The sequence below is a fragment of the Conger conger genome, chromosome 1 (assembly GCF_963514075.1).
Source record: "Conger conger chromosome 1, fConCon1.1, whole genome shotgun sequence".
Taxonomy (NCBI): Eukaryota; Metazoa; Chordata; class Actinopteri; order Anguilliformes; family Congridae; genus Conger; species Conger conger.
The window spans coordinates 77,647,970-77,661,512 of NC_083760.1; the positions used below are offsets into that span (position 1 = coordinate 77,647,970).

Below are 13,543 nucleotides of genomic sequence, written 5' to 3' on the forward strand. Positions count from 1 at the left end.
GATGTGAATTTTGAAACTTGATTTACTTTTCTTATTGGCATATTTCTGCTTAAGAACAAACAACACTAAGCCAAATTTAGTAGGGTTTTTTTCATAACTGACATAAAATAATTGACACAATTCTACACTCATTTACATCAGTTAATGACAATCCTTGATTGCCATGATCATTAACTGAATTCCAAATTTGTCCTCACCAGGCAAAATACACTAACATGTCGCACTATAACCTAAGTATTTGTTTATCCATATGTGTGTTGGTTATGGGTATGCACTTTGTTGTACGTCACTCTGGATAAGAGCATCTGTCAAATGCCTGTAATGTAATGTAATGTAATGTAATAGTAATAAAAATACAGTTTTTTGGAAAGGGGCCACCAAAGCCAGTAAGTTCATCACCATCCATGAAAAGTCAGTTGCTTCAATTTCAATAAAGACACGGTCTCTTGAAAATGCTTTTCATAGTTGAGCTTCCTTACAAGTAGTTTCATCTCTATTTCACTGACCATAGTTTTAATAGCTAAGTAATAGGTTGGTTTTTGATGTCCAATCATCCACTGTGTTTTAAAATATCTTTTTAAAATCTCAAATACCGTCTACGTTTATTTAGCTGTGGGTACTGCATTATCACCCCCATGATTACATTAGGTAATCCCCAGCAGGGCGTTATGGTCACAAACCAGCCTAAAGAATTACATATTTTCAACATTTCATACCGGATTTATTCATCTTCATCTTTATTACTTGATCGGCTTCAGGGAAGTAAAAAGGTACTTACTGCATCAATACACAAAGAGAGCAACATTGTGAGAACATTCCGAGACATAATTAAGGTAGGAGAAAGAAAATGAGTTTCCAAACTAGGTGCTCTATACTAGGGGCTCTATACAAGCATCTGGACAATTACACAATGGACTTTCTCCAACATTAAAACATCAAGATATTGACAATGTCAAATACTGTTCAATATCAAGTATTGGATAGTTTGTTTGCAAACAACAAGACAGTCTCTTTCAAAATGACATAGGTCTATTCCATGACAACTCTAGGAGGCTGCACCACAGCTCCTCTTGGATTTTTCTCTTATTCTGTGTGTTGGTGGAGAATGATGAGATATAGAATTCCTGAAAACTTGAGCTTTATACTTAATTTTGTTTTCCCAGTAGATCCATTTAAACTTTAGTAGGTGTTGCAAAGAAAAATGTGTTGTGGCACAAAACATGATATTTAAAGTCTATAACTTTGTAAGGAAAAGCCCTAAATCTTTGTAAATTTGTATCTAGAGATAATTTTGTATGTAGAATTCATATCTCACCTCAGAAAACATGCATCTGCTTTCTTTTTGGTGATATCTTTTCCACCAGAGACTAATTTTAGAGTCATCTGAGAGCACTTTCCACAGTGTAAAGATAAACATGCTCCTGATAACATCAGATGAGATATGGCTGTTTCCGGCACATTTAGACCTGCCCAGAAACCAGTGTCAGAAATTTCACCAAACCCTCTACTTTAAGAATGTAACTTCAACATATCCAGTCAACTTTTCTAGAATTAGCTTTGGTACTAGCTTTTGGTTTGTTTATATAACACTTCGAACTACCCCAACTTATTACATCTTTACATGCCTGTAACACCCCTATTATCTAAAATGCAAGAGTCTGATTGCAGTTACCAGTATAGCCACTTTGGACTACCCCACTTTGTCATTTGGGTGTGATCTTAAAGAAAAAACTAAATCTGTCAATTGGGTCTTGTTTTAGTATCACTCTAAATGCTACTTCATATATATTATAAAATAACAAATTATCCCATAGGTCATGTAACGTTTGAAACTAAACATTTTTTATGTATGATTTGAAATGACATTTGTACACACATCAATCCAATAAAGTAAATAAAATACATAAAAATAGAACACTTCTCATTCTTTCAAGTAGCATTTGGAGTGATGGCAGAACAATAAACACTATTAACAGATTATTTTTTAAAGTTCATTAAGTACGTATGCAGTAAACCATGTTTAAAAAGTGGACTAGTCCACAGTGGCTGTAAAAGGCATATGAAGTTGAGATAGTTGGAAGTGTTGTATAAATGAAACCACAGAGTACCAAAGTTAATTATTTCTAGAAAGGTTGATTCAGGATATAACATATTGTCGGGTGAAATCTGACACTTGTTTCCAGGTTGGTGTAAATGTACCGAAAATGGGCAAATTGAAATTTCTATGGGTATCTCAGCTAATGTTATTAGTAGCGTGTTTATCTTTATACAGTGGGAAAGTATTCTCAGATGAAGTACAAATAAAATGACACTGAAGGTATGTTTACTTTTGGAGCTGTAACCCCACCAAAATTGGTCCCTCGTGGCCAAATATCTTCAAAACAAAAGTTGATGCATGTTTTCTGAGGTCATATGTGAATTCTACATTAAACGATATCACTATACATGATTTTATAAAGATTTGGGATTTTTCTTTACAAAATTATGGACCTGTATCATATTTTTTTCTACGACGTGTTTTTCATTGCGACATCCAGCAAACTCTACCAGGAAACGAGTATGACGCTCAAGTTTTCAGGAATTTTATATTTGATAATTGTCTACCAACACACAGAAAACAGAAAAATCCAAGAGGTTCTGTGGTGCAACCTCCTGGAGCTGGCGTGGAATAGCCCCATAATTCAGGATCAAAATAAAACTTTGCCTCAGGTACTACATCTGAAGCAACGCAAGTTACCCAGACTATGATTTATAAATCTATTGCATTGTCGCATCAAATAGTATTGTAAATACGTACACATACATTGACAAGCTTTGCCAATGACATGACAATTTTTCTTGTTACTCTTCATTCATGCAGTTAATCATTATGTCTTTAAAAACTGCATTTAACCTGATGGCCAAAATCACAACAATTGGAAAGAAAATCTTCAATTTCGTAGCTGAAAAGAAAAATAAACAGGTTTACAAGCACACATTTTCCCCTCACAAAAACATGTCTATCAGCAGAGTCACAGACTTCGATCCATTACATGCTAAAGAATTTAAGAGTGTAACAAAATATGTGATGCCTTTACACAGGGGCAAGTATACTGTGAAAATAAAAAGGACATTATCACGACCTGTATTGTTCACATATGCACTGTGATACAGGCTTTGTACATGTGTAGGTTTTTATCTGCTGTCATAAAATCTGAACCTCTGAATACTGTTCGAGACAATGTTTGCATGTTTGGGTTGCACAATTTCTTTTTCTTTTTCTTTAAATATTACCGTTTTGTTTAATAACATTTAACATTTTTATCTTTGGGTGAACAAAGTAGTAATGGAAAACCTGCAGTTTCATCATTGAAGAGATTTTGATAGTAGCTCGTAACTTCAGTCATCAGTCGTGTTCAGTCACAGTAAAATGACACTTAATTAACTGAAAATATGTCAAAAAGTCAACCATTGCAGGACCTACAATGTTCACCTTTAACCCCATATTCTTGAAAGTTAGCCTACAAATTTTAGGAAGAGTGAGAAATGTGTAATCACTCCAAATACAATAGTAACTGAGTATTTTTCTTGGAAGCTTCCGAGAACTGCAGTCAAGAGCCAAGCCCGTGGCGCATTTTCTGGCGCGTGTGTACGAGCAGGTGCCGCTTGAAGTTGGACCCGTGATTGAAGCCCCAGCCGCACTCCCCGCAGCGGAAGGGCTTGCTGTCCTCGTGGGTCTTGTGGTGCTCCTTCAGATGCTGGATCTGTCTGAAGCGCTTGCCGCAGAGGCCGCAGTGGTGCGGTTTCTCCCCCGTGTGGATGAGCTGGTGCTTCTTCAGGTTGGAGAGGTGGCTGAAGGTCTTGGGGCAGCTGGCGCAGCGGTGCGGCCGCAGACTCGTGTGCACGCGCTGATGCCCCTCAAACAGCTGCTGCGACGAGAAGTGCTTGCAGCAGATGCTGCAGCTGAACGGGGCCTCGCCAGAATGGATCTTTTGGTGCTTCTTCAAGCTTTTCAGCCAGAGGTAGCTCTTGCCGCACTCACCACAGATGTAAGGTTTTGGTTTGGCAGGATGAGAGAGTTCAGGTACAGTAGAAGACGGCAGTCCGGTAGGAAGTTCCTCTTTAACCTGGACGACCCTAAGCTCCCTTGTCGTGTGGGCCTCGTCTAGGGCACTTGCCTTACTTTCTTCATAAGACAAAGAGGGGTCCGTCTTCATTTGCTCAGGGTCAGGGATCATGTCCAGGGGTTCTCTAGTTGGGTTTGGCTCTGTTAAATGCAATAAAATGGGAATTATACGATTAATAATCGGACAGATATCTAATTCAATTTATGAATTGTTCAGCACTAAAACTTGGAAAGATATCTGGAAAACACCATGCTATTGCAACTATCAGCATGGTCTTCTCACTGACATGTAAACACAGACAAAATAGGGCTTACCTGATTCAGCAGCCTCTAGCCTGTAGTCCACATCTGGTGAAAAGCCATGTTTTGATTCGACGCTCCCAAGCGGGTCTATGAAGTTATGCTGCAAATCACTACCGGTGTCGCTGTCCCAAGGCTGAGACCAAAGTGATGAGTTGTGTTCCAAAGGCAAACTGTTTTGGTCTTCGTCTGTGTCACTATGCACATCATGAGAACTTTTATTCCCAACCTCGCGTTCAGTACAATGTGACACGTCGCCACTTAAATCTGACCTTTTCTTACTATTGAACCGTTCTCTCAGCTCTCGCCTTGCCAAATCGAGCTGTGCCCTAAGTTTCTCGATTTCACATTCCTTTTTAGCCACAGCCGCTCTGAGCTGTGCCACATCACTGCCGATTAATCTTTGAATCTGGCCAAGCACGGAACACACTGCAGACCTCACAGCTTCTTCAATGGCAGAAGAAAGATCAAAAGAGACAGAAAGACTCGCCTCTATGTCGGTCGTCATGTCAACAAAAGTAAACTATTTGCCCTATCTCAAATTATCTAATTTAACGTGTTTGGGAGTTATTGCAGTTTCTGGTTTTCACGAATATTAGCTAATGTTGAGTCCAGCTAGCTACATTGGGAGCCAGTTAGCTCTGGTTCCCTTGCTAGAGCGAAAAATAAGAATTCAGGGAATAGAATCCAATAGGAAACCAAAGCCTTAGCCTATGCCTCCATCTTGAGCAACATAGGGCTAGCTAGCCAGCTAGCTACCAAGTAACCAATACTAGATATTCCTACAAGATATGCAGCAATCAATAAACTCTTTGCAAAAAAATGAAGTAAGTTAATAGTATGTCAACCGTGTTAGACTCAGGTTAACGCACATACATACCAATCCATCTACACGAAAACAAACCAAACAAAACATGTTCCATGTTCAATGCTTGCGGTAAACAACAACCACATAGTCGCGGATAAAAAAACGTCACTTCCCACAATTGAGCGTGACGTTTTTGCTCAGAGATGCAATCAAAATCTTCAAATATATTACTTATAATACATATTTATAAAATACATTTTGATACGACTGATAGCTCTTCACACAGAATATGAATTCAACTATAACAACAAAAATATTGTAATATACTTTCAGTAAAAATTACCTTTAGTCTACTTTGGCAAATAAGGGTGAGCACTTTGGGTCAAGAAGACCATGGTTGAGATTTCAGAATACTGTATTTTCAACCAAACCACAATTTAAAAAAAATATATATATATATTTTTGTTTCTGTTAACCAAATTTCAGGTAATTCCAACCGGCTCATGGGCAAGCTACATCAGAATTAGAATTAGCAAGATGGTTAACATTTTTCGCTTGCGGTCATCCTCACAGCTGTGATTCTAGCGATGCAGTGAAAAGAGGAACTCTCTCAAGAAATTAGTGGACATCCTGTCAGTATGCCAAATATTGTAAGTAAAATAAAGTAAAATCATCCATGTGAGACCTTTTATTTATTTACATTTGCATTAAGGTATAAACCCTGATGTGCAGTCTTACAATTATTCAGAATCCACATAAATTCACTCGTTCACTGTGCTTGTCACTAATGTTAGCACCCACTATGAATTTTAACAAGGTGAAAAAATATAACAACCATGTAATTGTATTTCTCTTAAAACAATGGTTGTGTTGAAAGTACAGAAATATTTGTAAAAAGTTAAATCCATATGACAATAAAAATTTTACATTTTATCATTTGGATATTAAATAAGACAAATTGATATATTAAGAGACAGAAATACTCGCAGGTAATGCAATACTATTAATTATATGGATATATACGTTTTTACATCTGTTCCCTTTCATTTTCAGCGCAGTGGACATCTGTAAATGTGTAGCATGCAAAACAAAATTAATGCATGTACAAATATTGGTTTGGGAGTTACCAAATCCTTGTGTTACATCTAAATGTCATTATTAGAAATATGGTTGAAAGGCTTGAAGCTTTAAAATACTAAACATTAATCCTTTAAATCACACCTATTGTTTTGCCTTTTAATAATACAAAATTGTTTCATTTGTGTAAAATCTATCTCATGCACCTTTTCCTCAGTTTACGAGACATCTAAGAATATTTAATTGTGAATAATCGCATAACGGTACGTTATAAATTCACCAAATGCATGTAAAAACATTGATCATTTATTTCAAATGAAAGAGGAAGCTTGCCATGTTGGGGAAAATATCTCATTATTTCTGGTATATCATGAAAGACAAATACCATGTGAAAGATGACGGCCATATATTTACAATAACCATACATACATAAGCCCGATTTAAAAAAAAAAGTTTTTACATCAATGACACTCACTACTCAGACACCATTAATACAGCAATGTTTATGATTATTAGAACATCAAAAAGTGTGGCCTGTATGTGAAAATTCCACTGCCCAGTTTTTTGGTGCTCCTAATTTCCTTACATTTTACAACAAAGGAACTGCTGTACCAAAACGCAGTTCTGACGCAGAATTGGATCAAGCAAACATGATTCTCTAATGCAGTGAAATTCACCAAATTTACATACAGGGCTGGTTAAGTGGATGCAGAAAACATAACGAATAAGGCTAATATATCACTGACTTCTTGGAAAGTGGAGACAATATGTTTTATTGGGAAATATTTTTTTACGAAAAACTTGTAAGATTACATCGGAATATCTATAATCTATTCTGCCTTCTGTCGTGTGTGAATGAGAAGGTGACGCTTGAAGTTGGACCCGTTATTGAAACCCCAGCCGCACTCCCCGCAACGGAAGGGCTTGCTGTCCTCGTGGGTTTTGCAGTGCTCCTTCAGATGCTGGACTTGTCGGAAACTTTTCCCACAGAGCCCGCAGTGGTAAGGCTTCTCCCCCGTGTGGATAAGATGGTGCTTCTTCAAACTGGAGAGGTAACTGAATGTCTTGGAGCAGTCTGTGCAGCGGTGCCGCCCTGTGTTTGTAGTTTGTGTGTGTATTCGTTGATGGGTCTTCTGGTGCTTTTTCAAGCTATTTAGCCATAAATAGCTTTTGCCACACTCACCACAGATATAGGGCTGTTCTTTATCAGGATGCGAGAGCCGAGGTGCGGTGGAGGAAGCCAGTCCATCAGATAATTCCTCTTTCACCTGGACGAGTCTCAGCTCCCTTGTAGTATGGGCATCAACCAGATTAACATTGCTTGCTGTACTTTCGCCACGAGATGTAATGGAGACTGTTGTCACTGCCACAGGGTCAGGGATCGTGTCCAAAGGCTCACTCGTTGCATTCGGCTCCGTGTCTAGTTTGAGAGGCACGTAGGAAAAAATAATGACTTTATGATTTTTCTACGAATTACCGAAATTAAGGGAACATAGCTAGTCCAAGCCATTATCTCTGAGTAAGCAGTGATGAAATAAGACTATACATTTTACCCATTTGAAATGTTAAGATAAACAAGTGCCTACCTGTTTCTGCAGCGTCTAGACTGCAGTGCACATCTGATGTAAAGTCACGTTTTGACTCTGTGCTCTGTAGTGGGTCTATAAAGTTATGTTGTATATCACTACCAGCGTCACTGTTCCAGGGATGACTCCAAATTGATGAGCCGTGTTCCAAGCCCAGCCCGCTTGGCTCTCCATCTGTGTCACTATGCGAGCTATTATTATTCCCACTCGCGTCTTGTAACGAAGACGAGGATGACGGGTCGCCCTTTAATATAGACCTTTTCTCGGAGCCCGTCCGATCTCTCAGCTGCCGTCTCGCTAGTTCCAGTTGTGCCCGAAGCTTTTCGTTCTCGCACTCCTTTCTAGAAAGAGCTGCTCGCAGCTCGGTCACATCTTTGCCGATGAATCTTTGAATCTCTTTAAGCACAGAGCACACCGCAACCCTCACAGCCGTTTCAATGATTGATGAAAGATCAATAGACATGGAAAGACTGGCCTCTATGTCAGTCATCATGTCCAAAAAAAAAAACACCGTTATACTGAAATACAAACTTCACGAGCAAAAAATGTATATCCGGCTCTTTGTCGCACGTTGCTAGCTAATGTGTATCGCACTTCCGCTTCCTGAGTTAGTTCAGGTTTACACGGCCGCATGTGACGTCAGACCACAGAACTGTTCAGTGCGTCACTTTCACAGCCGGATATCATAACGCCAGCAAATTCTTACGGTTTACCGAAATGGTGCAAACATGGTTATATCAATTACACCAGAGGGCAGTGTTAAGCTACTGATCTTGTAACCAAAAGGTTGCAGGTTTGATTCCCAGGTATGGCAGTGCCATTGAGCAAGTTACTTAACCAGAATTGCTCCATTATGAATTAAACTGAATGGATACACAAAGCTCCGTTTATGCTATGCCCAACTCATTTACTTTGCATTTCATTCAGCTGAAATTGTTGCATTTACCAAAAAGTACTTTTAAGTCCCCTTTACATAGCCCAAAATCTGCTGCCCAGCTTTCAATGACCAGGAATTCTGACCTACAGACTTAAAGGGGATGTGGATTTCATACCAACAATTTGCAATGACATCCTTCACATTACCCACACACCACTGTAGGCACAATTCGACTAACAGAAACAAAGCAAATATGCAAAGAGCCATGAGTTTGTCAACAAATTTTATTGTAGTTATGGAAGCAGTACAGATGTCCAACACAGCTCCCTTTAAGAAGTGCAGTTTAATCCTCCTCCTCATCATCAGCACCTCCAGCTCCACCCTGGCCCTTCTTGGCATTCTTTCTCTTGACACGGCCAGGGCGTCCACCACCATATGGAGAGCGCAGGGAGAAATCAATGTGTTTCTGGCTGTCCAGGCGGACCACAAAGGATGGGATGTTCACCACCTGTTTGCGGACTCTGGAATACAAGGGGGGGGGGGGGGGGGCAAGTTCAGCCATTTTTAACCTCACCTTAGTGCACCCTAGACCCCAGTAGTGTGGGTAGGCACCAAAAGCAGTCCCTTTGCAGGCCTCATTGACGAGGAATTCTTGACACCACAGAGAGTCTGAATATGTAAGTTTAAATCATCGGCCTGAAAAAAATAAGCATGCTGGACTGCGTGAACTCCAGCAATAAAACTGAAGACCCACAATACACTAAATTCTACAATTCTCCCCTAGAATGCCAACATCTAGCCAAGTTGTTTGCCAAAACACCATGCACGAGTGATCTACATTACCTGTCAATTCATTTCCATGGAGGAAACTGTCCCGATTGGCCGTATTGGTTCCGGCCAGTCTCTTACCGACAAGGTATACGGTTTATGCCACCGAATTGACCTTGCTGAATTTTCTATCGTTGCTCAGACAGGAGCAATAGGGCAGGCAGGACAACTAATGAAAGAGGAAGGACAACCTCAAAAGAAGATGTACCAACTAATGTACCGACTTAGGTTTTCGCCAAATTAAATTTGGCTTTGCCCATCAAATTCAAGGGCAGTACCACTGTTCTTCAAAGATATACAACAATGCTAAGCGGTTGCAATGCTCTATCGGTTAAGTAGAGGTATTCTAATCATCTCAAGTCTGGTAGTAACATGTAGGAAAACGGATTTTGTAAAACGGCGGTTAGTCTCATGCCTCGTCTGCATTGGAATAGCATTGCATACCTATTATATGCTGCATGCATGTGTTCACCCCACTTACCGGATGTGCCTCTGGCGGATGAGCACACGGGCATGGTGGATGCTCTTGGCCAGGCCCAGCTTGAAGACCTGCGTCTGGAGCCTGCGTTCAAGGAAGTCCTCCACCTTCAGGCCCAGGATGTAATCCAGCTTCATCTTGCCTTCATCGAGCACACCGATCCTCACCAGGCGCCTGAGTAAGGCGTTACCTGAGGGGAGACAGGATGCCATTATTATCCAGCCACATTAACAGCCAGCTTTTAGGGGTCATTTCTCTATTTTGGCATAAGATACTTCAACTGTGTAAAAATGCGTGGCGCACACCAACACATTTAATGGTCAATGGTAAACATCAGGCATAGCCAGGTTATCCCTCTAATAGTGGCCTCATTCACGAGGAATTCTTGACACCACAGTCAATCTGAATTAATTGCATTAAATCACAGGCCACAGATTAAAATTATATGTACATAATGCAGTCCTGAGCAGCATTCAATGGACACTTCCTCCTACTGAAATTTTTTTATTTTTTATTTAAATGTGTATGTCACAAGAACTCCAGGATAAGCCTGCTTACCTTCAAACAACCGCTTGGGGTCCTTCTCATCCAGAGTGAGCAGCTCCCTGGCAGCCTTGCGGATCTTAGCCAGAGTGAACTTCACCCGCCAGACCTCTCTCTTGTTCCTCAGACCATACTCACCTAGAACAAAAAAGATGCTCTCAGTACTTTCAAATAGAGAAAACTGGTAAATTCTGTCAATGGTTAGCAATACATTAAGGAAGAAACACTAAAGTGCATACCGATGAGTTTGAGCTCCTGGTCAAGACGAGACTTCTCGAAGGGGCGGCGGGGGGTGACGTATGTCTTGCGACAAACCCAACTTCTGGCAACGGGCATGGTGGATCAAGACAGCCTGAGGACATTAAATACACATACTAAAAATAAGTACTTATGTCTAAAGTTATTCGGCAAACCAGGTTATTGCTTTTAATAGTGGCCTCATTGACGAGGAATTCTTGACACCACAGTCAATCTGAATTAATTGCATTAAATCACTGGCCACAGATTTAAATAGAACAGTCCCAGGCATCATTCAATGGGTATTTTGCCCTACGGAATGCAATTGGCATTCAATTTTATAGAAAAAATGCACGTCAAATTTAGGCAGATTGAGGTTTCAGTTATCAAAGTTGGCAACTAACGTTACACGTGTCACAATGCTAGTTTTATCCAAATTCAGTTCATTCAGGGATATAAATAGCCATGCATGCCATTAAGAACAAGTCCCATATTGACACTGCGCTCATCGTGCAATATTGCAAACAACTTGAGGCAACTTATTTAACCGATCAAATTAAGGACTGAGGTGAAGCCATATGCTTCCAATTGGTTAGTGTCAACACATGACTACTAAAACTAAGCAAGCTCAAAGAAAGCCTGATTTATTAAAGAACTTCGCTTCGCATTCAGCAACGTAATTAGGAGCCTATAAAATCTCCTTAGTCCAGTATGTGCTCAAACAAAAACATATACTGGTGAGGCAGTGGCTGGATACAACATAGCTAGCAAATTCCCAAGTAAATTTACGAGTAAATTCCCTTAAAAACTAAATTAAGAAAAATGAACAGCCTGTTAAAATGATGCGATCGCAATGGTCGGAAGGAAAACCAGCAAAAACAGCGGTATGAAAGGAACATTAAGTTAAGTTAGCAAGCTTCGTCAAGCCAAACAGGGCACACTCAACCTGGCTAGCCAGACAGCCTACAGATCGGGGAGTAGATTGGAAATGTAAAAATAGATCGATAACACGGAGTGCAATGTAGCCTACTTAATGAAGCTAGGTCTGGCAGAAACTAAAATGTACTTAGTTTCAATTTTTTTAATGAAACGTATTGTTCTAGCTAACGTTAACCAACTAGGCCTCGATTCCTCACTAGTGTGAGCATGTCGGACATTACACGTTGCGCCATGATGGCGAATTTTGTGTTTTCAATATAACTCGCATAAATATCTTTATGAAGCACTGTATTACTTAATGAGGTCACTGCGTCGCAAATAAAAGGCTGTGATTAAAGTATTAATATATTTAGTGTAGTAGTTTCAGCATGTCGTTACTGAAACTACGGCATTGCAACATCCGACCCTACCTTATTCAGGCTCGAGCAGCGAAGAGAGCGCATGGCGTCTGTTCCCACTATTTTATAAGACTATTGTAAACTACGTCTCCCACAAGCCTTTTCGCATCTGTAGTTTTTCATATTGGGCGAGTTAAAAAGGTTAAAATGTCGGCTTTATCAACAGAACCATCGCAAATTGTATTTGAAACTTACCACGATGGGTGAAGTGGACGCTGTTTTTTATGCAATGCAGGGATATTAATTAATTTCATCATGCATTCTATTAAGATGCTACGGTGATGATAATTAATCATTTCAGTCTGTTTTAGGTGGCTTGGCTGATCTTTCCACTTGTTCTCTGGCAAGATAAATAAACAGTCGGCTGTAGGTAAGTTTTTATAAATAACCTTTAAACTGTTTTGAAACAGTCCCTTTCAACAAAAAATTGAATTTATTGCTAATGTAATGTAATGTAAACATGCACGTTTACATGATCTAGGATACATCCATATTAGAAAAAGCCCACATCAATGCACACAGTTTAAGTCAACTGTGAAATTATTTATTTTCAATTTATGTAAATGCTACAGAAATACGGAACAGTACATTGCAAATCTATAACATTGTCTCATACATCAGATCCAGCCTCCTGCTCAATATATATATATATATATATACAGTATATTTTAATTCAAAAAGTGAATTAATTTAGCAGATGCTCTATCCAGAGTGACATACTGACCACCTTTGTATATTGTTCCACCATTGGGAACCAGTACAGGCAGGCATTGTGACTGGGAGAAGCATTGATGCAATGACGGTTGCCTCAAAGTTGCAGAACAGAGAGGTCTGCCCATGGTGTAAGGTGGCCAGGGTGTAAGGTTTGAAAAATGATTGGTGGTATAGTTCAGCTATCCCATGCCCTGCCTTGTAGGCTGATACCAAGGGTTTAAATGTGATGTGTGCTGTTACAGGTAGCCAGTTGAGTTACATGAGGACGATGCAGTACATTTGGAAACAAACGTATACGGTCTCTATTAGCTTCAGGAGTTTAGGGACACTTATTATAAGTTTAGGGATGTTTTCATTTAGTAACAATAACGCTTTTATCCGAAGTGACTTTTGATTAGACTAAGCAGGGGACTATCCCCCCTGGAACAATGTGGGGTTAAGGGTCTTGTTCAAAGGCCCAACAGCTGTGCAGATCTTTTTGTGCCTACCCCACGGCTTGAACCACTGACCTTCCGGGTCCCAGTCATGTACCTTAGTCGCTTGGCTACAGGCTGCCCCTATTTGCCCGGTCAATGTGGAGTAAGCTGTTCAGAAATATAACTTCATTTAAAAAAGTATCATAATGTCAAGCTTTGATGCAATAAAATGTGAAA

The 13,543-nt window shown here is 39.8% G+C and overlaps 3 protein-coding genes across 3 annotated transcripts; all 3 read right to left on the reverse strand.

Moving 5' to 3' along the window:
- Positions 1-720: 720 nt before the first annotated feature.
- On the reverse strand, positions 721-5,351 carry LOC133135019 (zinc finger protein 250-like). Its single transcript, XM_061251753.1, has 2 exons — positions 4,421-5,351; positions 721-4,246 (listed from the first exon to the last, which is right to left on the reverse strand). Exons 1-2 carry the CDS (start codon positions 4,911-4,913, stop codon positions 3,591-3,593), a joined length of 1,149 nt encoding a protein of 382 aa, XP_061107737.1. The 5' UTR covers positions 4,914-5,351; the 3' UTR covers positions 721-3,590.
- Positions 5,352-6,580: 1,229 nt separating this feature from the next.
- Positions 6,581-8,448, reverse strand: LOC133141593 (zinc finger protein 792-like). Its single transcript, XM_061262162.1, has 2 exons — positions 7,877-8,448; positions 6,581-7,710 (listed from the first exon to the last, which is right to left on the reverse strand). Exons 1-2 carry the CDS (start codon positions 8,367-8,369, stop codon positions 7,121-7,123), a joined length of 1,083 nt encoding a protein of 360 aa, XP_061118146.1. The 5' UTR covers positions 8,370-8,448; the 3' UTR covers positions 6,581-7,120.
- A 575-nt stretch (positions 8,449-9,023) lies between these two features.
- On the reverse strand, positions 9,024-12,233 carry rps9 (ribosomal protein S9). The gene is made up of 5 exons (XM_061244179.1): positions 12,189-12,233; positions 10,842-10,954; positions 10,618-10,740; positions 10,063-10,249; positions 9,024-9,274 (listed from the first exon to the last, which is right to left on the reverse strand). Exons 2-5 carry the CDS (start codon positions 10,936-10,938, stop codon positions 9,097-9,099), a joined length of 585 nt encoding a protein of 194 aa, XP_061100163.1. The 5' UTR covers positions 10,939-10,954; positions 12,189-12,233; the 3' UTR covers positions 9,024-9,096.
- Positions 12,234-13,543: the final 1,310 nt, after the last annotated feature.

Bases quoted from the DNA above. Each gene is read 5' to 3' on its own strand.
- rps9 (XM_061244179.1), bottom strand. From the start codon at position 10,938: ATGCCCGTTGCCAGAAGTTGGGTTTGTCGCAAGACATACGTCACCCCC. The intron at 10,741-10,841 runs GTATGCACTTTA...TTTTTGTTCTAG, and splicing joins CCAGGAGCTCAAACTCATCG to GTGAGTATGGTCTGAGGAAC. The intron at 10,250-10,617 runs GTAAGCAGGCTT...GTCTCCCCTCAG, and splicing joins CCCCAAGCGGTTGTTTGAAG to GTAACGCCTTACTCAGGCGC.
- LOC133135019 (XM_061251753.1), bottom strand. From the start codon at position 4,913: ATGACGACCGACATAGAGGCGAGTCTTTCTGTCTCTTTTGATCTTTCT. The intron at 4,247-4,420 runs GTAAGCCCTATT...TGCATTTAACAG, and splicing joins GCTAGAGGCTGCTGAATCAG to AGCCAAACCCAACTAGAGAA.
- LOC133141593 (XM_061262162.1), bottom strand. From the start codon at position 8,369: ATGATGACTGACATAGAGGCCAGTCTTTCCATGTCTATTGATCTTTCA. The intron at 7,711-7,876 runs GTAGGCACTTGT...CTCTCAAACTAG, and splicing joins TCTAGACGCTGCAGAAACAG to ACACGGAGCCGAATGCAACG.